Below are 25,779 nucleotides of genomic sequence, written 5' to 3'. Positions count from 1 at the left end.
ACAGATAGCCCTGAGTTAACGGTCACTAATCATACTTTCGACCTGTGATAGGCTGTGGATCACTGAGGGTCCCTGTTAGTTCAGTGACCACCATCGGGATTTTTTTCATGTACCAGGGGTCGCTGCTTCAGGAGGTGACTCATGTGCTTGTCCCGCATGGGAAAGCTCCTAATCTCAGTGGAATGAATGAAGCTGGGGCCTGATTGACTGCTGCCTACCGAAATAGTGCCAGGCAAGGCTGCCGCACCACCCCTGAACATCCACACTGTGCACTGTGCAATTTCCACGCTGTGTCCGCAGATGCCCCGTTAACTCACCGTACCCATACATGTTCTCATGCGTTATTTATTATTCGATTATTTATTTTACTTTACTACTTTCTCTTTCAGGTTATTCATACATGTAGCTTATAGATAAAGTATTATAGAAAGTAACTTTCCATTTCAGTCTTTCCTATGAAAATTCGATGTCAGTTTTTCCATGCTGCAAGGTGGTTTTTCTCACTTTTTCTGACCAGTTTTAACTGGAGGGGTTTGGAGGTGGGGGAAGCCTTCTTGCTTTACTATCCTTAACCTTCAGCATGTAGAGTTAGATCTCGTAGTCATAGTCTACTCTGTAACAAACAGCCTCGAAAGGACCACAAGGCCTGTTGCTGTTTGCTTTCCTTTGTTTGAAACAAGGCTCTTCTGGTCCTCCCACCCTCTCTCCATCCCCTCTCTTCTCCCAACCCCATGTCCTTCCTCCATTCGCCACCACACTCAGCACTGCCAGGCATGTTTCCCTCCCTGTCCCTCTGCCCTCCCCCACCCTTGGTTGCCTCCCTCTCCATCCCCCCACCCTCCCACACCCCTGCTTGTCTCCTGTGTGTGTGTGTGTGTGTGTGTGTGTGTGTGTGTGTGTGTATGTTTGAGTGAGTGAGAGTGGTAAGAGTGGTGAGTGGGCAAGTGAAGGAGAGTGGTTGAGTGAAAGTGAGTGAGACTAGGAAGGCAGGGGGGGGTTGTAGGGCTTTTTGGTTTTCTTGTCTCCTTTCCTGTCGCTCCATCCTTCCCCACCCCCACTTGTCTTCCACTCCCACCTCTGCTTTTCTCCTTCCCCATGATAAATGGTTATTTGACCATAAGGGATAAGTTCATTCTCAAAACACAATACTTCATGGTGGCCATTCTTTTACGCATTGTCACTGGATTTTCAATGGTAAACTTAACAGGAATCAACCTCTTGTACAGCTGCAAAACATTCGGCCTGGATGTGACGATGCCAAAACAGAAGTTCCATGAGTGGGTATGAGATGAAGACTTCAAGGGATGGCTCAGGAAGGTGGATGATGATGATGAGAATAAGGCCTACTGCATCATGTGTAGGTCAACCATGGTCACCGAAATCTCGACTCTTAAATGTTCTATCAATTCCATTGATAACCTCACATCACTACTAAAAGATATATTCCCGGACTCACAAATTGCAAACCAATTATCACTACAGAGAACCAAGGCTCCACGTGTACTAAACAACATAGGTAAGGTATCTTAGAACCAGCTATATGATGCTATGAAAGAAAATAAGTTTTCTGTGATTATAGATGAAACAATAGACATCAACACTTGTAAGAGCTGTGCAATTGTGATTAAAATGTTCAACCAAGCAACTGGTAAAACTGAAACAAAATTTCTTGATTTGTCGACTATATATGACGCAACAAATGACAACACCACAGAGAAGGCAATAGGATGCACAGGAGAACATCTGTTTCAGTTAATAATGAACTATTTTGAGGAACACTCCATACCAACAGACAATTTGCTGCCAATGGTGCAAGCAATATCAATGGTGCTTATACTGTAATTCACTTTCTATCTATCTCCTTGAGTTTGCTCAGGGTGTGACAGTTTTCAGGTGCTTATGTCATTCAACACATCTGTGTGCATCACAGGCACCAAAGACCCTACCTTGTATATGTGAAGATCTAATCAGAAACATATACTGTATACATATTTCTCTCACAGTGCAAAACGAAAGAATGGATTTCAAGACTTCCAGTCATTTTGTGATGTTATACCACACAAATTACTGCATGCTGCACAAACAAGACTGCTGTCATTGCAGATGGCTGTAAATTATGTGGTGAAACAATGGCAGCCCCTCACACTCTACTTTGCACAGAAGCACCTAGAGGACAGGATGTCAGCTTCTTCTGCTATATACGAAGCCCTACAAGATCCTTCTGTTCACATGTACTTCATGTTCCTGACATTCATACATCCAAAGTTTACACAAATGAACCTCATGTTCCAGAAGACAGTCAACAGTTCACAAGTTGTACAACTCTTGCAAAACTTTGTACAGGGACACACTTAGGTGTTATTACAAACAGGAGGTAATAAATTCAACATCAGACATAACAGACACAGATCCATGTGAGGAGAAACACTCTGCACCCTTAGACCATGTATACTTAGGTGCTGAGGTACACAGACTATTTGTCACCTGAACACTGAGAGAACACGAAACTGATGTGTGAGGTCACTGAGATGTTTCTGGTAACAGCCTGCATGGAAATAAAGAATGTTGGAAATGTACACACAGTTAACCCTCTCGCGCACCAAAAGATTTCAGTAAGTTTTGGTTCCACGCACAGAACTAAAACCTCGCTCAGGCTGGCTCCGCTCGCGCGGAAAGGAAAAAAATTCTATGGCCCAATTTACCCCCGGAAAGTGCTTATACTGAATTGTTATAAATCGCTTCCCATCATCTTTGCTGATGTTTATACTATCATATAAGAAAAAAAAAAAAAAACATAAAACATGAATAAATGTACAGAAATGAAGCCAGAATAAACCTTATTTACGTGAAAACTAGCTTCTCATAACTTCCCATCACCGTGAAAATTTTTTCCCATGACGCGCAGTTGCAAAGGACATGCCTATATGCAGAACTTCACTATCTTTCATATGTGAAAGTTTCAAGTTGATACGTCCAATAGTTTTCGAGTAAATCGAAAAAACTATGAAAATCACCTAAAAACGTCAGATTTGTTTATTATTTCGTATGTTATTAGAGACACTGTAACAAACATATATGTAAATTCTATCCAGTTTTGTAGCCTAAAGGTTAAGGAAACCCATACTATAATTCAGTGTTAAAACCCTGACTGTTATGGAGAAAATGAATTTTGAAAAGTTACGATGTGTTGCATGCGGTGACAACACCTATGCTCCGGCCCATAGGCTGAGTATGTTCGCCGTTCTTAACTTTTCCCCAATTATTTTCACACATAGGTTACTTTGCTTTACAAAAGGATGCGTAAGAAATCATCAGCTTGATCAAGCTTTCTTCAGATTTTTTATGCGACCTATACTTTACGAGTATAATAACAGAGAATAGCAATGAAATCCACCATATTTTCCTTGTGAGAAATATATAGTACACACACATTTTTACCTTACAATTCAACACTATAAAAACTAGGCAAATATGTTGGTTACTCACGCCCTCTAGTAGTGTTATGTTTCTTGAGAGGAGATGGAGTTGCAGAGAGGAGGACAGGTACGATCACAGCCTGTGTGTGTGTGTGTGTGTGTGTGTGTGTGTGTGTGGAGTGATGGCAGTGGTGTCAGTTGTCATAGGAGTGATGGCAGTGGTGTCAGTTGTCATTGGAGTGATGCCAGTGATGTCAGTTGTCATAGGAATGATGGCAGTGGTGTCAGTTGTCACAGGATTGATGGCAGTGGTGTCAGTTGTCACTGGAGTGATGGCAGTGATGTCAGTTGTCACAGGATTGATGGCAGTGGTGTCAGTTGTCATAGGAGTGATGGCAATGGTGTCAGTTGTCATAGGAGTGATGGCAGTGGTGTCAGTTGTCAAAGGATTGATGGCAGTGATGGCAGTTGTCATAGGAGTGATGGCAGTGGTGTCAGTTGTCATAGGAGTGATGGCAGTGGTGTTAGTTGTCATAGTGATGGCAGTGGTGTTAGTTGTCATAGGAGTGATGGCAGTGGTGTCAGTTGTCACACGAGTGATTACAGTGGTGTCAGTTGTCACACGAGTGATGGCAGTGGTGTCAGTTGCCATAGGAGTGATGGAAGTGGTGTCAGTTGTCATGTACTCTTTCTCTGATAAGCCCTTGCGAGACACTGTAGGTTTAGCGTAAAATAGGAGGGGAACGGTAAAAATCGGTTAGGTATTTTCAAATCTGGCTTTCTCTGAAAGTATATAAGAAACACTTATACACCTTCATCACAAGCACACTACACTAAATATAACACAATATCACTATAATACACATAAGGTATGGACGGGTAGGGGGAGGCGTGGCTGAATCGGTAGAGAGGCGGCTTGCAGTCCTAATGGACCCAGGATCGAATCCTGGCTGGGGCAGGGAACAGTTTAAGGATTTGAATTTCCTAAAAGCAGACTTTCCTGATCTACCAGATGACCCGCCGACATTTCATAAAAGTACCCCCGCTAATACCAGTACACTAGTCCTGTATGAGACAGCCCTAGCATGTATTCAGTATGTACGGTGGGTGTTAGCGCCAAAGTGGTGACATGTGGAGGTGTAGGAGGACTACTGGGCCTTGGGATGGGCCATTGCCCCCAAGAAATAGGCTCTGAGCCTTTGCCCAGAGTCGGACACGTAAAAAAAAAAAAAAAAAATGTGGGTTTAAATGGCGGGCCACGCGCTCACACACCCTTCGAGCCTGACTGTCGGGAGAATACTGAGCTAAATATAGGCCGCCTGCCTCTCTGATAAGCTCCCAGGTGTTGCCATATACTTCCCCTAGATGTGGCTACCCTCAGCTTTGACTCAACCAAATTTGATGCAATCCATCCACAGGAAAAGTTTCTATGACCATTTATAGGGAAGTTGCATCATGTTGTGTCATCAGTTACTTTTCAGATTGCAAGGATTATGACTCACACTGTGTCATCGTGCACGATGGGGTTAACTGTTACAAAATGTGTTGATAAAAATGTTTTAATCCGTGGACTGCATAATTACGTTTTTTTATGCCACCCTGTGGTGCGCAAAAATGAATAAAAGATTTTTTTTTTAGTTTTTGTTTATCATAAACTTGAAGATAAACGTCCAGGGCATAATCTGGTGAAAAAAAGGCCATGCGTAAGGCCATGCGTAAGTTTAAGTAGGGGAGTAGTGAAAAAAATATATTTTTTTTTAAATTATAAACTTGATGATAAACATCCAGGGCATCATCTGGTGAAAAGAAAAATAATCTCTCTATCTTTGCATAGCATCATACGTAAGTTTGCACTGGGGTGAAGTAGTTAGCAGTGATGCACGGCTAGCACAGCCTAAGCTATGGCTCGCAATGTGACGCTAACCAGCCTGAGCTGCGGTTCACAATCCACGGGTTATGGGAAACACCATCACTCTGATTTAGCACACGGGCTCCCTTAAGTATATCAGGGTGATTTGCAAGAACTCAAGTGGAGGAATCTCCCAAATCTGAATGTCCCTGAAAATGTGAAAACACAGAACATCCCAGAGGTGTTTTTTGAGTGGCTTTTAGCTCTTTAAGAGTGACAAGGGGACTCCAATATTTCAATCACTTCCTGTGTTTGCTATCTGAATAATGTCATTGCCTACTAGTAATGCAGATGCACAAAGAATCTTCTCCAATGTAAACCTCAATAAAACCAAGGTTAGGAATACTCTCTTCGCATACAAGCAAATATTGTTTTAACATCTGAAACAGCACGTGAGAGAAGTGGATGTGCTGCCTTCAACCCAACACTCACAATGAGCAAGAGTGTGCAACACAATGCAAATGTGTAAATTGTGTCCTAGTATATAACTCTTATGTTAATACTGTACTTATATTCATCTGACTATATACACTAACTCAGCTGATGACTGTCATTACATACATTGTATATGTAAAATAACGTACAGGTTACTATAATATCCAATGCCTCAATTTTTGTTTATGTTAACCATTGAATTGGTACTTTTCTAAGGTTGCCATGAAAAGAGAATGCTATGCAGCTCCACCAGCAACACTGATGCTTGCCTGGACGATTAGTTGCCCTGAAGCGTCTCTCAACACAACACGTCCCACCACCCTACTCTCCTGAATGTGATGTTTGATGTGCCATTTTTTAGCAATATTATTGTTTATGTGAGGATAATAACATTACCTATGGTGTTTCTGTGGCAGTCTCTACTGATTGAGGAAGGTATACGAGAGTATGGATTTGAGTCTGGAATGCATCTCTGGCTTTTCTTCAGTATCTTATGAGGAATACTGCTTTGATATTTGACATGCACTGTGGCATGTTTATCTCTTTTCTATCGCGACTTCAATGGTCACTGCTCCTCTGAACCGTCTGCTTGCATCCCTCTACCTCTATGACAGGCGCGTAGCACCCGTCTAGCAACAAACTCTCATCCCTTTTCTGTCCAACTCTCTAATGCAAGAGTTAACCATTATTCCCAGTCCTTCATTTATGCAACAGGCCAACTCTGGAACTGTCTCCCTCTGTCTGTATTTCCTATTTCCTATGATCTCCAGTCTTTCAAATGCAGTGTGTCCAGGCATCTCGAAATGAACGGATCTTGAATTTGGCTCTCTTTTGTTTTTTTCTTGGAAGGAATGGTTTGCGGGCCCCTGGTCTTTGGTTCCTTCTTTCTTGCATATTTAAAAAAAAAAAAAAATAAAAAAAAAAAAAAAATAAATAAATAATGCTGACCAAACACTTCCACTGGTACACAACACTGTCGGATATAACAGGGTAAGGGTATAAATAAATACACACATACAAATGCTCCACTGTTTTTCATGTGTTTCTGCATGAACAGGGTCACCTGAAATATTCTGTCTTTTGTAAGCAGAAGGATTAATTTACTTATGTTGTGAATTTTACTCAAGTATGGTATGAACTTTTGTTGTCTAAGCTCGACTGTGACAAGGCCATGCCCACTACCATGGTAACTGACTGGTACCTCACCACATAATTACTCTTCCACTCTTTATATACGCTTTTGTTTCATTTGTAAAGGCTCCAATGTGCTTGCATGCGTCAACCTTGGTCACCTAATGACGGCTCTCCATGCTGCTCGATCTATGGCAGCCTCCCTATTCAGTCCCTTATCCCTGAGGTCACACTCTATGACCTTGTTCCAGGCCTTTTTCGGTCTGCTTCTCGCAACCCCACCACCAATGTTCACACTTGTTACTTTCTGCACCCAACTGTCATCCCCTATCCCCTCCACATGTCTAAACCATCTCAATTTACCCCTCTTAGCCACAACACCAATACACTCCAGTCCCATCCTTCCTCTCAACTCTTTCTATGTAAACCTTGCCCCCCCCCAGGCCTCACTTTCAAAAATGCACTGCACATCCACCTGATCACTGTCATTTCTGTACATCTGAGCCTCTCCTCTTCCTTTACTGCCCAGGTCTCACTACCATACAGCATTACACTTTTAACACAATGCTGCATTTAAGATCTCTTATCATGGATGGAGAGGCAACAGCTCCCTGAATTTCTTCTAACCACTCCTCACTCCAGCCCCACCTCCAGCACATAAGTCTCCCCAAGTAACAAAACTCTTCCACACACTCAAGAGACTCACTAGCAAAATCAATCCTTTCACACCTGACAATCTCCACAAGCTCTCCCCAACACACTGCACACACAAAATCAGCAGTACCTCTGTCTACCTCTAATACCATTATATCTCTTATACACCCACCTATTGTAAAAACTGTACAAGATGGAATTACAGTAGAACCTCGGTCCTCGAACACAATCCGTTCTGGAAGGCTGTTCCAGGACCGAACTAATTTTCCCCATAAGAAATAATGTAAATCATTTTAATCCGTTCCAAGACCCCAGATGCTTACCAATTTAAGTTTCAGCACTGGTATCAGTGCTTTCCTGTATGAGGTGACTGTATATTTCTCTTGTCTTTTCACAAATTATATACTCACTAACACTGTCTCCTGCTAACTGTTTCTCATTGATGAAGATAAGCAATAATTTTTCCACTTCTTCAATTATTTTCCGCACTACTTTCCTCTTTTCACTGCCAGTAGCCGTACTGGATGAACTTGCTTTCTTTGGAGCCATTATTAGGGGCTAATACTGAACTGAATCAAGAAAAATGTGAAGCACAGCAGGACGACCACATTGACGAACAACAAAGGTGGACGCGTGACTGTAGGTCGGCCAGCTTCCCTTCATTCAGCTACGTTCAGGTTGGTCGAGGTCCGATATTTTGGTCGACCTCTGGAGCAAAAATTTCTTGAATTTTTTGGTTGAGGTCCGATTTGTTTGAAAGTGAGACGTTCGTGGACCGAGGTTCCACTGTACTTCCCATACCCTTGTGGCAAACCGCAAATGGCCACTCTCCTTCTTCTTTGACAGTTTTGCCACCAAACCTAGCTACCATCACCTTCATTTTATCTGCATTTACTCTCTAGCCTTTGTGCACCATAAACTAGGAACTTTATTCATATTAGGAAAGACCCCTTTCACTGAAGGGGTTTGAATAAGAGCACACAGTACTCCATTGATTATCCAACATAACAGAGCCAAAGGCACGTCTGGGTAATGGCCCCATCCGGATAATGTACAATAAAACTTTGATATTAGTGGTAGGTGGGGGGTGCTCACCATCCACGCACTTGATGTAGTGCTGCTTTGGGTGTCTACCCTTTCCTCTCTTCGACCCTTCCTCTTCTGTCTTCTTCCCATCACTCTTTCTTTTGCCTTCAGGTGACTTTATACTCCCTCTTCTGTCTTTCCTTCCTTCATTCTTTCCTTTTCCTTCTGCCTATGGGTGACTCTACACTGAGTGACAAGCCAAACAGTTTCCTGTACACCAGGAAATCATTTACTACACTGGGTGGCAACCATATAACCAGATTATGGCGCCTGGTGGTTTAGCGGGTAATTAAGATGCTACAATCAGATTTAGCCTGTGTAGGTTTATATCCAAGGGGTGGTTAGGGTTTATTGCTCACATAATGCCACTCAGGGATGAGTGAGGCTGGTCCGTCTCATCAGTCAGGACCAACTTGCCTAGCCCCGGGTTCCTACACTCCTCATGGGGTGACATAGAATTGGATGTGTATGGATGGATGAAAACCTTAATATAACAGACTTCAATAAACCGGAATTCACTTTTATCGGAATCGAGGAGCTACCGGCCTAAATTCTTATATATCATAAAAAGTCTGATAAAGCCAGAAGCAGTCTGGACTGCCTGACCACTTCAGCTATTTTCACCACAATAAGGTAAATAAAAGACATGTATATCAATGTACAGTACAATGTAGTGAATATATAATACAGTACAGTACTGCAATGGTAGTGAAAACAGTTTTAAAAATGCTGGTGCGATCCAGACTAATGTTTGATACATCAGAAAAAGTCCGGGTTAACAAGGGAAAATCCAGATATTGCTTCAATTAGAATTTCACTTTTTTTGGAATGCCTTGGGGCCCCAATTAGTCCGTCATAGTGAGGTTTTACTGTACTTCTCACCTGAACCTTCAACTTTGAAAGCCAGTGTAAAAGGCCACTACAGTACATCGTACAAAACTTGTTCCTGCTGTTTAAGACTATCTGGTCATGCAGACCTATAAACCACAGCCAAACAATTACCATGGTCAAACAGACCCATCAACCACAGACAAGGAATCACCATAACATGAAAAAAATTACTACACAAGAAAAATGCAGTGGGCATACAAAACACAATAGTAAAATGGAATAAAATCATAGTAAAGTACATTAAGCTATAATAAAATCAACATCAACATTAACAACTTGACATCCTGAATTAATCTTACCCAGAATCTCCTGCTTCTAGAGTCAGCACTACCCTCTTCCTTTTCTCTGGTGGAGGGGCCATCATCACACAACTTAGGAAGAGTCATGCAAGGAATAACAAGGCCTGAAGCAGGTAGGGAACAACCACAAAAACCACCATGTGCACCACCATAACAACTGTCTGAGAGGAGCTGTTTACTACACTGTCACCAGGTGGGAACTGGGAACAATCGAGGGGGTCTCTGGCGGACGCTGGGTGAACTACCCAGCCAGACAGGGTGGCGCCACCAGGCTATTCCCCCCCAGCTGGGCATGAAAATGTTTGTGTAGCCATACCTTCCACCTGGACACATGCATTTTTCTGGGTATTATGAAAAAATATACAAATAATAGTTTCAAACAGCCAGATCACAGTGTCCGCGTAATGGCCATCTGGATAATCAAGAGATTAATATATTTTATTGTATTTGGCTGATGCCAGATTATCTTATTAGGATTAGTAGAGACCCATGCAGGTGAAGATGTTATTTATGCATTAAAGATGGAAAAGGAGTCACTGATGGCAAGAATCATGCCACTCATGTTTATGCAAATTAATGCACAGAAACAAAACTGTCACTACCACCCTAAAATCCTACAAGCCATTTACAAATGGGGTAGACAAAATCAATGAGTAGGAAAGTATATACAGCAGGTACAGTAACTATAAACAAAGTGCCTGGTAGCATGGACAAAAGTCTGTTAACTTATGATTCAATCCTCCTAAATTTTTAACTCCTATTCACAAGTAATCCATCCACATCTTTCCTTCTTTTATCAGGCATTTTTAATTGGGGACTAAGGTTGTTCCATCAACTTTAAAGTTTCAAAAGAGATGCAACATTTACCATGTACTTCTTCATACATCTATCTCTATCCATCTATTGCCAGACGCCATAATCCCGTAAGGGGTGGCCATTTGACTTTGTTATTTATTTTATAGGCAGGGGCACCAACCCACTTGCTGGCATGTAGGAGCACGTATGGTTTGGTTATATGGTTACCACCCAGCGCTGTAAATGGTTTCTTGGCTTACAGGAAACCATTTGGCTTGTCACTCAATGTAAAGCCACCTGTAAAGGAAAGAAAAGTAATAAGAAGTGACAGGAAAGATGGGAGAAATAGGAAAAGAAGAGGGCAGACACAGAAAAAGAATGATAAAGGCTAAGGAAGATACATACTTTAATTCCATCCTTCATCAATTCCTTAGTGTAGCTTCCTAAATTCCTCACTTTCTACCACATTCAGTTATCATATACAGCTATTTTGTTCTAAGTTTTCCACACCTCCTACATTCAAACTCACTCATATCACCTGTCATCCTTCATCAATTCCTTAGTTTTGCTTCCTAAATTCCTCACTTTCTACTATTTTCAGTTATCAAATACAACTATTTAGTTCTAGCTTTGCCACACCTCCTACACTCTTCCTATTTCTCCCATCTTTCCTGTCACTTCTTATTGCTTTTCTTTCCTTTACAGGTGGCCTTACATTGAGTGACAAGCCAAATGGTTTCCTGTACGTCAAGAAACCATTTACAACGCTGGGTGGTAACCATATAACCAAACCATACGTGTTCCCTACGTGTCAACAAGTGAGTTGGTGGAGGGTTAGTGCCCTTCCCCATAAAACAAATAACTCAAAGTCAAATGGCCACCCCTTATGGGATTAAGGCGTCTGCCAAGAGAGAGAGAGAGAGATCATCTGTATCTTAAAATACTGTGCTGTACTTGCAGAATGGTAAATAGTAATCTCATCCTACCTCTTACATGGGCAACTGAACTCACCTTTTTCTTATATTCATTCAGTGTGTTGGTGAAGTGGACAAGGTTCCCAAGGCGAACAGTCTGAGTCAGCTGTAAGTATGGTGCCAGGGCCTTACGCATGATGGCTTGTCGGAAGATCTGTTAAATAACCTCCACTTACTAATGTAGTACAGTACAGTATAATACTACAGTTAGAAAAGTGCAGAAAACACAAGCAGCATACAAAGACTGCTTAGTATGGAGGAAGAGCCCTCTCAATGTCAGGAGAGACTAGTGCTGTATGTCGGCAAGCAAAAGCTGATTAATATCGGTATTGGTATCGGAAGGGAAAAATTATCCAATAATCAGCACCGTATTGGAATCGGCTGAGTAACAATGAAAAATAATGTCTTTCACCCAATGACCCTTACTCTCGCACTTATTCCTCCACCATTTTTGGTGTGAACTAATGCTGTAATAATGATAATTTTTCAAAGACAGTCGTATCCCACATTCTACTCACTGTCATAAATGGTAAAATGCTTGAACTAGAACATACAAAATATTTAGACCATAATATTATACAGTATCACACTGGTGAGAGACAGTATCACTCTGGTGAGAGAGGAGGTGAGGTAGGCCAAGGAGAAGGTGGAGAGATATGATGGATGAGTGTTTGAGGAAGAGAGGTTTGAAAGTTGGTGAGGCTAGGGAACTGACGAGAGATCGAGCAGGATGGATGAATGTTGTGAGGAGAAGTGGATGATCAGGGATTTTGGCACCCCTAATAAGCATGGCAGCATCTGGATTGACTCAATCGGATACGTTTCTGTGAAGCTGCAGAATGTGGTGAATGTTTTTGGCGTATCCAGTAGAGCCAGGATTCTTGGGGCTTGAATGATGAGTGAATGGAAGTGTGGCCCATTTGGATTGGGCAAGTTTGTGCTGTCTGGACATTGCTACTGCCCTTGGGTGGGAAAGGAGGTCCGGAGGATGATGGTGATGGCGATGATCACTCTGGTCAGAATGATGCTCAACACAAATATATAGACAGCAGTCTTCTTGTCAAGCTGTGGCGGACTGATATGAACTAGCGAGTCTGATGGTGTACACATACACAGTAGCGGTGTTCTTTCAATGGTATGACTTAGGTTTAATGTTTACTTTCAATGATACAAGAGCTGCAAGCAGATATTCAGTTTCTTTTCAGTTTCTCTATTGATCTTCAGTAATATATCTAATAATATACACAACTTGGTTATCACTGCCTTTCTTTAAAGTTTAAGGAATTTAGTACTAAATATGGCTGTTACTTGCAAATCTAATTTGGCTTAGCTAATGTGAAAAAATGCTGGTACTGTACTAAAAAAACATATATACCAATATTTTACTTTAAATCAAAATGTAACAGTTCCATTCATTTTTTTAATCTGGATTTTTACTTTAAAGAAGCTATAAAATGATATGGTATCTGTACTATACCTTTATATTTTTAAGTGTTATGAAGACATTACTACTGATAAGTTGCATCTTTGACACTGGCCAAATAACAGGAAACATAAAGCACATACCATAACTTTTGTGCTTCCCTAAAAGAACATTACACTTAATCATTAGACAAATAGGAAACACATAACATTAGCTTCTAAATCTAAGCTAGATCTTGGTAATAAACAAGATATGAAACACATAATGTGTGGATACTTCTGGTCATTACCCAAATAATAAAACAGCATTTATACTTGACAGTACTGTACGTAAAATCCTGGTCTGCCAGCCACTAGCCAAAAAATGAAACAACATTAATTATTTAAATGTATGCAACATTTTACATCATTAGCCAGTTCTGACTAGACCAACCTAGAGTTTGTGCATAGTGGAAGAAAATACACTAGTTTTAATCTCAGAGATTGGATTTAACATACCTCATATATATCATGATTAAAATCAATTTCCATGAAATAAAGCATGAATGACTAAGTCCAGTAATTGCCATCCACATCCATGGGCTGTATAGTATACTGTACTGGGTCACATTACACGCACTACAAAAGTTATGCTTTTCTAGATTTAAGACAGTCTGCAGTTAAGTACAGTATGTTTTATTTACTTTGAAAAATTAAGCATTGCAGGTTCTGTGGTTGAAGTGAGCAACACTTTTAGGCCACAGTGTTTTACATCATGCTAATTATTTGTTCTGAGATGATGCTCGAATCTGGGCCTCTTTATCTCTTTTCTATTCCTATTTCAATGGTCACTGCTCCTCCGAACTGCTTGCATCCCTCCACCTCTACGACGGGTGCATAGCACTCGTCTAGCAACAAACTCTCATCCCTTTTCTGTCCAACTCTCAGTCCTTCATTTATGCAACAGGTCAACTCTGGGACTGTCTCCCTCTGTCTGTATTTCCTACTTCCTATGATCTCCAGTCATTCAAATGCAATGTGTCCAGGCATCTTGAAATGAACGGATCTTGAATTTGGCTCTCTTTTGTATTGTTGTTGTTGTTTTTCTTAGAAGGAACTGTTTTGCAGGCTCAGCCTTTGGTTCCTTCTTCCTCGCATTAAAAAAATAAATAAATAAATAAAAAATGCAAACAAACACTAGCAGCTTACACATGATCGCCAATATATACACATCATCCAAAGACGCTCACTCTTTGATTTGCTGTCTTTCCTTTGTGTACAAGGTATACCTATCTATCTTTTATATATATATATATATATATATATATATATATATATATATATATATACCATATTGCAAACTTTGTATGTATGGCACAGTAATGAAGAAGCATTGGCAAGATCTATACTTAACGTTTTTCCAGCAGCTGAAGGATTGTTTCACTGTATAAGCTGAGCTAAAACGAAGTTGCCAAATGTCATTCATCACCTCGTCTAAGAGTTATTGTATTCTTATTCCCCCCATCTACTGATTTCTTTCTTATTATATACAGTAAATCACTTCTATATTTACATTACAGAGAGAAGAGTGACTAAATATCACTACTAAATAATGAATATAATAACTAATGGGTGCAGGCAGTTTGCGCTTATTTCGAATGTGTGTACTCTATTTACATACATAAACCCACATGGCCACCACACATTCAAACCACCAGTGCACAGTATACCACACTCTTAACTCAATGTTTTCCCCCTCCCCCTCTCCTTTCCCACTCACCCACTTATCATTATGAACCTTTCATGGGTTTCAGTAAGACTATTCAGATGCAAAACAGTGTCAAGGTAACAACATTCTTTCACACAGAATTAGGCAAAACAATGACAAGAATATTCACTAAGTTATTTTAATGCTTCTTCCATCCACATCCAATATCAACAGTAAATATCACTATTGGCTCGGCATTGGAAAAGATGAAAATATCAGTGATTTGTTGGTTCGGCGAATCATATCGGTTACAGCACTAGGAGAGACAACAGCTCCCTAAACTTCTTCCATCCACTCATTAGTGTAGCTACAAAACTTGCTCCAGCCCCACCTCCAGTACATATGTTCCCCAAATAACAAGCCTTCAACACACTCAAGAGACTCTGGCAAAGTCAATCCTTTTCCTTCCCTGTCTCTGCATGCTCTTCTCTACACAAAGTGCACACAAAATCTACATTATTGTGCAGTCTCCTTCTAATACTACTACATCTTTCATGCACCCACTCATCACAAACACTGCACAAAATGAAATTACTTCCCAGAAACCTTAACGCTGATCAATTTCACCTATGGTCGTACCATTCTAAAGTGGCGGTTTGGGTGGGGCACGAACCTCTGTACAGTGTTGCCACGTTTTCCATACTCGCGATGCCTCTCTCTCTCTCTCTCTCCTGGGGGGATGTGGATCACCCTAGGGAATTTTGTTTCTTTTATGTCTTATAAACTTGTGCTTTCATTTCTTTATTTTGTTTTTTATTATGATCAGCGAAGTTAAGCAATGTTGGGTCTGGTTAGTACTTGGATGGGTGACCGCCTGGGAACACCAGATGCTGTTGGCATCCCTATCTGTCAAGTGGGGTTGGTGGAGGATTAGTGCCCCTCCCTGTAAAACAATTAACTCTAAGCCCTTGGCCACCCCGTTTGGGATACATGGCGTCTGGCAATGAATGAATGAATGAAAATTTTACATATGGCGCCAGATGACCTAGGTGTTATGGCGCCTTTTCATTCAATCATTCTCGCCCTCCTTCCTTCCCTCCCATCATCTTTCCCTCAGCTTGACAATGCACTCAACACTGCCCCTTGCCTGCCTTTCTCTCTCTCTCTCTCTCTCTCTCTCCTTGGGGAGATGTGCATCACCCTTGGGAATTTTGTTTCTTTTATGAGTGACTTATAAACTTGTGCTTTCATTTCTTTATTTTGTTTTTATTATATCTAATTATGTTTTAAAATATTATTGTTTTACATATGGCGCCAGATGACCTCGTTGTTGTGGCGCCATGATTTGTTTTCATTCAACCACTCTCTCCCTCCTTCCTTCATCTCTCACTAAGCTGCACTCAACACTGCCCCTGGTCTGCTTCCCCCCCCCCTTCTCTTTCTCATCTGTGGTATTTTAGGATACATTTTGGTTATTTTCTTTTACGTTATAATGTACATATTGTAAATGTGACTTTATTTCCACACCACCCAGGAGGTTAAAGTCTTGGCGCATTTTTTTTAAGAGGTGTCCCCAAACAGGCCTATTCCTCTATCCCTCACAGATGACCAGGTCAGACTGGGCGTGTGTGAGTGTTGCCGCTCACGAGGGTTTAATGTATATATTATTTTTACTAAGAAACTGGTATATTTTTGCTTATATTCCTGCATATTATATTATAATAATAATTGTGACATTATTACCAACCCCAGAAATACGGTAACAGCCAATAAAAGTGACTACTTTTTTTTAAGAAACACTAAAATAATTATGCCACGTTTCTGTATTGCCGTATAAATATTTTACGCATAATCAGTTTACTGTTCTTTCATATATTATAATACACACGTTACCATTATATTTTTATGTGTTTATCTTATTGTGATGCCTATTACATATATCAAAGCCGTTCACATAGCGGGTATGGAACACGTGACAACACTGTACAGAGGTTCGTGCCCCACCCAATCAGCCACTTAAGATTGGTACCACCATAGCAAGGCTTAGATCAGGACATCACACAGCCCTCCTAAGTTATCAATCACACATATCCAGCCTGTAAAACAGGCACACACAATGTAAGACATAATGGAGCACTGCACAGCACACACTTCAAGATGCAGATACAATGTAAATAATAAAGGAAGCCACTGGAACAACCCCACAGACATTGTTTATCAGCGGTCAATGGGTCTGTTTGGTTGAGAAGACTGGGAATAAACAGCAACAACAATAACAACCCTAAAATAAGAAAGAACAGAAGTAAGTGCAGCTTAAACCCATGTACTGCACACTTCAGCTTACAATGTAGTGTGCTAATGAATGTATATGGATACATTATGGGGTAGGAACAGGAGAAATCTTTTTACTCTTCTTGTAAACAGTGGGGTACATCACAGAAGGTAAATAGGAGCATCCTGGTCCTGTGGGGGATGCCACATGACAGAAGGCATATTCCAAAAAAGGGAGTGACTCCCTTATAAGTGATAGCGAATAACACAAACACACACAATCTAAGCCAGTCTTCTCTTGCTACCACAAGGCAAGACACATTTTATCTTTCTCACTTGGGGTACCTGTTATGTGCTGGAGGTGGAGCTAGCTCTATGGTTAGGGTAAGGAGTGGTTGAAAGAAGTTCGAGGAGCTATTGCCTCTCCTAACATTGAGAGGCCTCTCCCTCTATGCTAAGGAATCCTTGCATGCAGCATGTGCTAGGAGTGTAATGCTGTATGGTTGTGAGATTTGGGTGGTAAAGGGAGAGGATATTTGTAGGCTAAAACGTACAGAAACGACAATGATTAGATCGGTGTGTAGTGCGTCCTTGAATGTGGGGCCTGAGGGAGTATGATTATGGCACGACTGAAGAGTTGAGGATGGATGAAGCTGGAGTGTATTGATGCTGTGATGAAGAGGGGTAAATTGAGATGGTTATGGCATGTTGGGAGGATTGAGGATGACAACTGGGTGTGAAAGGTGAGAAGAGTAAACACTGGGGGTAGGGCTGCGAGAGGCAGATTGAAAAAAGATCTAGAACGAGGTCATAGTGTGGCCTCTGGAATAAATGACTTAAGTGAGAGGCTGCCTGAGATCAAGCAGCATGGACAGCTGCCATTAGATGACCAAGGCTGATGCATGCATGCACGTTCAAGCCTTTATAAACAATACAATATGATCAAAGTAAGTCAGTGGTGGCAAACACCATCCATTCACTTCCTGTAGTGGTGCCTCCTTCTTCCTTACATGACTCTGCACTGAATGACAATCCTAATGGTTTCCTGTAATCCAGAAAACTATTTACAATGTTGGGTGGTAACCACAGGGTGATGTGGAGCCTACTAGGGTGCTCCTGTTAACTGGGTGGAGAGATGTAAATACAGCATCCATCCAGGAACCAAGCCTCCACGCTTTTCCCCAAGCCTTGCCACAATGAGGCGCTGTCTATCGCTAAGGAACATCGGTTCACTGCATGGAACAGCCCTGCAAGAGTGATTCCTTGCCTATAATTGATGGGTCTATTTGTTCAGACAGACTGAGGTTAATCTACTATTCATCCATCCATCCATCATCAAATCCTACATTGCCCCATGAGGAGCATAGGAGCCTGGGGCTAGGCAGTTGGTCCCGACATTTAAGATGAGAGTGACCAGCCTCACTTATCCCTGAGTGGCATTACATAAGCAATCAACCCCAACCACCCCTTGGATATAAACCTTCACCGGCTCAATCCGATTGGAGTGCAATAATTACCCACTAAACCACCAGGCGCCAAAATTTGGTTATGTGGTTACCACCCAGCGTAGTAAATGGTTTCCTGGTGCACAGGAAACCATTTGGCTTGTCACTCAGTGTAGAGTCATCCACAGGCTGGCGGAAGTGGAAAGAATGAAGGAAAGAAAGACAGAGGAGGAAGTGTAAAGTCACCCGTAGGCAGAAGGACAAAGAAAGAATGAAGGAAAGAAGGATGGAGAGAAAGGGCAGACACCTGAGAGCAGTAATCTACTATTACTACTATTAAAATATATAGATCAGTATTTATGCTGCTACACCCTGACAGATGTGATTTTTCAATAATTCATGTCTTTTACTCCTTGTAAGAGCAAAATAAGCAAGTGATGATTCATTTTGTGCTACTGCACATGCAGAAAAAAGAATGAACATCATGGACTTCTTAGTTTTCAAATAACTCTTTCCTTCACCAAAAACTGCAAGGTGAAAGTGAGCAATTTTTCCTACAAATGTCCACATCATAGGAAAGCAGCACCTCTCACCCTTCCACTTTAAGGGTTATCACACAGATCTATTATACTGTATTCCAGTTCGGTGTCAACCAAGGTGATTTGAGGGCTAGCCCAGGCTTCAAGACAAATCACTCTACAACAAAGGACAGTAATGCTGACAGCGGAGCTGTGTATGCATGTGTCAGGACACTAAGAAGATGGGTTTAAGGTAAGATTTTAAATGAAACTCTCATATTTTTATCATTGTGTAATGCACGAAAAAGGGGAATGTGAATTAAAGATTACCAACATTTCCAAAGGAATGCAGTTGGTCTCCACAAAGCTACAGTACACTGACACTTCTGTGCAAACTGCCATGATGATTAATGAACAAACAAGAACACAATAACCCAAAATGTGTGTGGACTGACCTCTGACTCCATAAAACCTTTTAAAAGGCCTACATAAAAAAATTAAAAAAGGCATCTGACATATTTAACCGAGTGAACAACTATGCCAAGTTTAAAGCAAATTCGTGAGGACAAGAAGGAATGACACTAAACTGAAAAGTGTTTATAAGAAAGAAGAATGGTGCATATAGGTCTCCATGCTATGGCGTGGAGACCTAATACACAATATGTACTCAGTACAGTGGTGATATGTGTGCTTATTTGTCTTGCTTGGGTGATCATAAACTTAAAACATTATCTGATATTAACATCTGCTATACTGACTACTTTCAGAATCATTTATTTCTGAAAAAAAACCTGATGGGGTCATACAAAACTTCTGCGGAACTGGGATCAAGATATCTAATTTTATTCTGAAATGTTAAGTTATATATAAGAGGTGGTAGGTGAGGGTGCTCACCATCCACTCACTCAATGTAGTGCTGCTCTTGGGTGTCTGTCCTTTCCTCTCCTCCATCGTTCTTTCCTTCCATCCTCTTCTGTCTTTCTTTTCTTCATTTTTTCCTCGTCCTTCTGCCTACGGGCGACTTTACACTCCCTCTTCCCTCTTTCTTTCCTTCATTCTTTCCTCTTCCTTCTGCCTGTGGGTGACTCTACACTGAACAACAAGCAAAATGGTTTCCTGTACACCAGGAAACCATTTACTATGCTTGGTGGTAACCATATAACCAAATTTTGGCACCTGGTGGTTCAGTGGGTAATTACAGCGTTCCAGTCAGATTGAGCCAGTGAAGGTTTATATCCAAGGGGTGGCTGGGGTTTACTGCTCATGTAATGCCATTCAGGGATGAGTGAGGCTTGTCACTCTTGATTAAATGCTAGGACCAACCTGCCTAGCCCCAGGCTCCTATGCTCCTCATGGGGCAATGTAGGATTGGATGATGAATGAATGATCATTAAGGTTTGGAAACTTCCTGTTCTGTTCTCTACAGATGAGACTGTATTTTTATGCAAAGACGTAGGGGAACCGAAAGGCTTGGTGAGTAAGTTTGGGAGAGTGTGTAAGAAACAGAATCTAAAGATGAATGTAGGAAGAGTAAAGTTATGGTTTTCGTGAGAAATGAAATCACTGAATGCACAGTGAGGTTGGATGATAAGGAAATGGAAAATGTGAGTCCATTTAAGTACCTGAACAGTGTAATGAGTAAGGATGGAAGTTTGGAGGATGAAGTGTTTGTAAGGGTGCAACAGGGTAGAAAGGTTGCTGGTTCTTTGAAAGCAGTGATAAGAAATAGGGAAGCGAGCATGGACGAAGGTCACTGCATGACAGTACTGTGATACCAACCCTAAAGTATGGATGCGAAGCTTAGACCTTGTTGGAAGGAAACAAGTTAGGAGTAATAATGGAAATGAGTTATCTGAGAGGAGCATGTGGGGTTACATAAACAGACAGACTGACAAATGAGGAAGTGAAGGAGCGCTGTGGTGTGGATATGATAGAAAGTGTTAGGAGAAACACATTGAGGTGGTTTGGCCATGTGGAAAGGTTGGAGAGCAAGAGACTAATGAGGAGAGTGTATGTGAGTGGGGTAGAGGGGGGGAAGAGGAAGGGGGAGGCCGAGGATGAAATGATGGGATGGAGTAGAGAGGTATATCAAGAGAGGGTATGCATAAGCTGTGGGGGGGGGGGGGGGGGTTGGACAGCAAAATGGTGGGGGACAAGGCAACATGGAAGCAGTCTGTTTGTGGCCATTCCTTAGAGGATTAAGCTATCTGGCAAGATAGATAAATTTTATTATTTTTATTTATGTATTTTTTGTATTATTAACATTAAGATGCTGCATTTCCTCATGGGTCTTACCTGTCTCTCTGGAATGTCTCCCAGTAGAAGCTCCACCACAACGGCCAGCTTCTGTACAGCTTGTCTGAATCCAACAGCAGTCTGCTGAGGAGCTTTACGAAGGGCCTGGATCAGATGCTTGTGAGCCTCAGAGTATTCCAGCTGAACACCCTTGATTCGACCCATGAAATAGTGGTACCGTGCAACCTCATTGTTATTGGCCTGTAACAGATCACATAAATATTCATGATTACTATTCTAATGAACACCTGGTAACAGATAATCGCAAGGAACAACTGTTAACCCAGAAAACTGCTAACTTACACAGTGGGATGAGAAATACTAGAAAATCACTGCATAAAAATATTAACAGTAATCCAATACTGTACAGATAAACATACAGTAATACTAAAAAACATAACTATTACCTTGTGCAACTTCACAAATACATCAACTAAAATATATAGCGTGTGTGTGTGTACGACATATATTTGTACCTACCTACCTATTTATACATTTAAAACACTGGCTCTACCACACACCAGAGGTCACCAGTTATGGTAGTAAGGGCTGTGTTTCCACAATGTAATCACCAAACTATTCTTAACCCTATATGGTACAAGTCTGTAACATTTATTTTCATAAGTTAATTTGCTGAATAGAAAATAAAGAATAAATAATTGCAATAAGGTTGTCACATCTGATTAATTACTTTATCATTTGATATGCAGACCCCTAAGATTACACACAGGTTCTGTTCCAGAGACCAAAATAAACATTTTTGCGTCACATTGAATCCTTCAATACATCCTTTCATTATCATCATTTTCGGTTTTATGTCTGTTTTCTGTGTAGCATGGATCAAATGGATCCACTTGATAACACTCCTCCAATTTGTTCTGTTGTGCCAACTCTCTAGTAATAACCCTAGCTCTGAAGTCAGCACATACCATTTCATCCCATGTCTTCCTTACTCTTCCTTTCCATTAACAGCACGGTATCTCCATACTTCTACACCACCTCACTCAACCTCCTTGGTGCACCCTCTCAACATGGCCAAAATATCTCAATCTCCACCCTTTTACTTTTTATGCTTTCCACTCTCGGTGGTCTCAGCTTTATGCGACATATTCACACGGCCATTTTTGTGTCATTTCATTCCAGTCTTGCTCTTTTACTCCCCACACAATATGACACATCTAGCACAGGTATCAAATACTACCGGGTATTCTTTTTGTAGACAATGAGAATGCTCAAGATACCACGATAAGAAGCAATTCTCCGAGCTCTTTCCAACCACTATACACCTTTGCAACTGTGCTCTGCTTGGTACCATCCCCTGCATTAATGACATCAAATTCAAAGTAGCAGAATTTGTCCACAATCCCCAGTGACTCATCTCCTATCACAATAGATTTTACTGGTCTGCCATTGAGTGGTCTGGCTACACCCCTATATCTACTGATTTACACTGGAAGCCCACCACCAGTCTTATGCTATCACTCAACTCTTCTGTGTTACACATATTCAGTATTTTCATCCAGTAAAGAAAACATTACTCCTATTCACAGCCAACATACATCATATGGGCAATTATCCAGATCCCTAACTGGCCCATGTCAAACCACACAAATCAAGGCTCTAGTTAACCTGGTGTTCAATCAAAAATATTTGGACTCCTTAGCTTCTCTGCACTTTTGAAATTTTTCAACCAATTCTCCCACTCTCTGCTCTCAGAAGTGTATAAGAATTTTCATGGACAGCCCTCTCCAAGATCTCAACAATGTTTCCATTACCATCATGAACAGCAATGGTCTCAACACTCATCACTGATGTCCAACAACCTTAACCTGTAACTTTTCACTGTAAGTTCCACTGGCCTTTAATGCCATCATCACCCCAAACATCCATTCCTAAACTCCCAACTTTCTAACCAGCCACCATACTAGTTCCCTCAGGACTCTATTGAAAGCTTTGTCCAGGTACACAAAAGCATAGTACAGTCTCTTTTTTCCTAGCCAAGGTACTTCTCTTGCAGTTGTTTAACTATGTACAGCGAGTCCTCGACATATGAAAACTCGATGTATGAATTTCCGATGGTACGAAAGCGATGAATGTGGGACAAATTCCGCAATACGAAAGTATCTGTCTCGATGGTACGAAAAGTGATACGAGAGGAAATATGAAAAATTCAAAATGGGCGCGCTGCATAGCACCACGCTCGCTTGCGGAGAGAAAACGAACTAACCCCTCTCTGGTAAACACATTTTCGCGTGCTTCTCAGTCGAGTCACGTCCGTCCTCTCCTCTCAACTTCGCTGTATGTTACGCAGTTTTTCACTGTTCTTCCTCGTTTATTATTTTTGCCATGCCTCCCAAGTGCCCTGCATCATCTCCAGCACCCGGGGAACCAGCTGCCAAGAAGAAACAGCACCGTACACTGACGCTGGAGAGGAAATTGGACCATCAACAGCTTCAGAAACACCTGCACCAGTCGAGGAAGTACCAGAGGAGCAATAGGGTCCCACCATGTGACTTAGCACCATATCAACAACACAAATCTCCAGCCGCAGCACAGGTCTATATTTAACTGCACAGTGTACTAATACTACAGTAATTAGTTATGTTTTATTTTTTTATGTCTGTACAATAGTATAATACTGTATACATGTATTGCATACTTCTAAACAGGAGGGGTAAAGTTTAAGTGGAGGGTCCAATGGGGTCCTGGAACACATCCCCCCCATTATATGTATATTTCTATCTATCTATCTATCTATTGCCAGACGCCATAATCCCGTAAGGGGTGGCCATTTGACTCTGAGTTATTTGTTTTACAGGGAGGGGCACTAACCCTCCACCAACCCACTTGACACGTAGGGAGCACGTATGGTTTGGTTATATGGTTACCACCCAGCGTTGTAAATGGATTCTTGGCTTACAGGAAACCATTTGGCTTGTCACTCAATGTAAAGTCACCTGTAACTGAAAGAAAAGCATTAAGTAGTGACAGGAAAGATGGGAGAAATAGGAAGAGAGGAGGGGAGGCACAGAAAAAGAATGATAAAAGATAAGGAAGAAGTAGGCAGCACTACATCAAGTGAGTGGATGATGGTCGCCACCACCTACCACTATGTATATTTCAATGGGGAAAATTGTTCCGATATACGAAATTTCAGATTATGAAAGGTTTTTGGTCCCTATCTCTTTCATATTTCGAAGACTCACTACTGTACCTATGGTTTCCCAGTCAGGCATGAAATGTAACTGCTATCTGTCCATTATATTTCCAATCACTTTTATTACATAATCTATCACCTTCAGCTCCTCATAATTTCCAGTCTGAGGTGTCATTTTTACCCTTCTCGCAAGTCACAATGTAGCCAGATTCCCAGTATCTTAAGCCCCACAATCGTATACTACTGTATTTCATAAGTCAGTCAAATAATTAAAGAACACACATGCAATGTAATAAAAGTAAATGTACTGTATGCTCTGCACTGAAAAAAAAATATATATATATATATATATATATATATATATATATATATATATATATTAAAAATATGCAAGACCATTCTGTAGGGCCAAATTTCTTAAAGTCTATGTAACCCATGGAGTTTCTGGATATCTTGGAACCTTACCTCACAAATGTTAACCCACCCCATCCCAGCCGATTTTGTACGGAGCCCCCAATCCCGGCAGATTTAGGATTTGTTTTTTTTTGGGGGCTCAAACATCCGCTTTTGGTGAGAAACGATGGCAGATCACAGAGAAAGTGCTTACCTGTGACTAGAAATGATCACAACAGGTGAGCCAATGCGCACCTGGTACCACATTCTGTAAAGGCACTTGGCTGCTGTCCTGTTTTCTATGGATGAGGTAAGTATTGGAAATCACTCAGAACTGGTAGGCATTTGTTAATTTGGAACAAAATAGCATGTAGTACAAGAATATACTGGTTTTCACACAAAAATATAGGTGTAATAAGCATTGTTCCACTGAGTGAGCAAAGCAAAATCGCCCAAATCGGTTACATATGATTCGCTATGACTGTTGTTTCAACATAATTTCATTTTCTCTACTTACATAATACTTTTCCACTACCATTATACCTGTTTCCACTTTATAGGACTGTTATCACATATTTACCGGCCTTACTATTATACTGAGCGTCATATTATCGCATATGTACATAGTGAGCGAACTCGCTATGACTTGTTTCAACTTACACTCTATTTTTCAATTTATATAATACTTTTCCACTCACAATACACCCGTTTCCATTTTATATAATTGTAATCACATACTTACAGGCCTTACTATTATACTGAGCGTCATATTATCACATATGTACAGGCCTTACTTTTACAGTGAGCGTATTATTATTGGAAGCACACACAGTATCAGTAATGTAGCAAGGTGTGATATTCCTTGTCAGGGTGGGGAGGAGAGGGTGGTGGGGGAGGTTGGGGAGGTGGAGAGTGACGCCCTTCCCCACTCGCGCTCCTCTTCCCTCTCCCTTTTCCTTTCCACTTTCCTTTCCCTTTCCTTCCTTTCCCCACATTACAGG

General features: G+C 41.1%; 1 protein-coding gene across 2 annotated transcripts in view; it reads right to left on the bottom strand.

Moving 5' to 3' along the window:
* Rpn3 (regulatory particle non-ATPase 3) overlaps nucleotides 1-25,779 on the bottom strand; it is an 82,146-nt gene that overhangs the window by 22,057 nt on the left and 34,310 nt on the right. For both annotated transcript variants that reach the window (XM_080284979.1, XM_080284980.1), the window contains 2 exons: nucleotides 21,229-21,429; nucleotides 11,628-11,744 (listed from right to left, as the gene is read on the bottom strand). In XM_080284979.1, the coding sequence (XP_080141105.1) occupies nucleotides 11,628-11,744; nucleotides 21,229-21,429 (318 nt within the window). The remainder of the gene's footprint in view (nucleotides 1-11,627; nucleotides 11,745-21,228; nucleotides 21,430-25,779) is intronic.

Source organism: Coenobita brevimanus, chromosome 103, assembly GCF_032717465.1.
Source record: "Coenobita brevimanus isolate Jiangsu-jjx chromosome 103, ASM3271746v2, whole genome shotgun sequence".
NCBI classification, from domain to species: Eukaryota; Metazoa; Arthropoda; class Malacostraca; order Decapoda; family Coenobitidae; genus Coenobita; species Coenobita brevimanus.
Note: the sequence above shows the minus strand (reverse complement) of the source record. Positions and strands in the feature narration are given on the sequence as shown.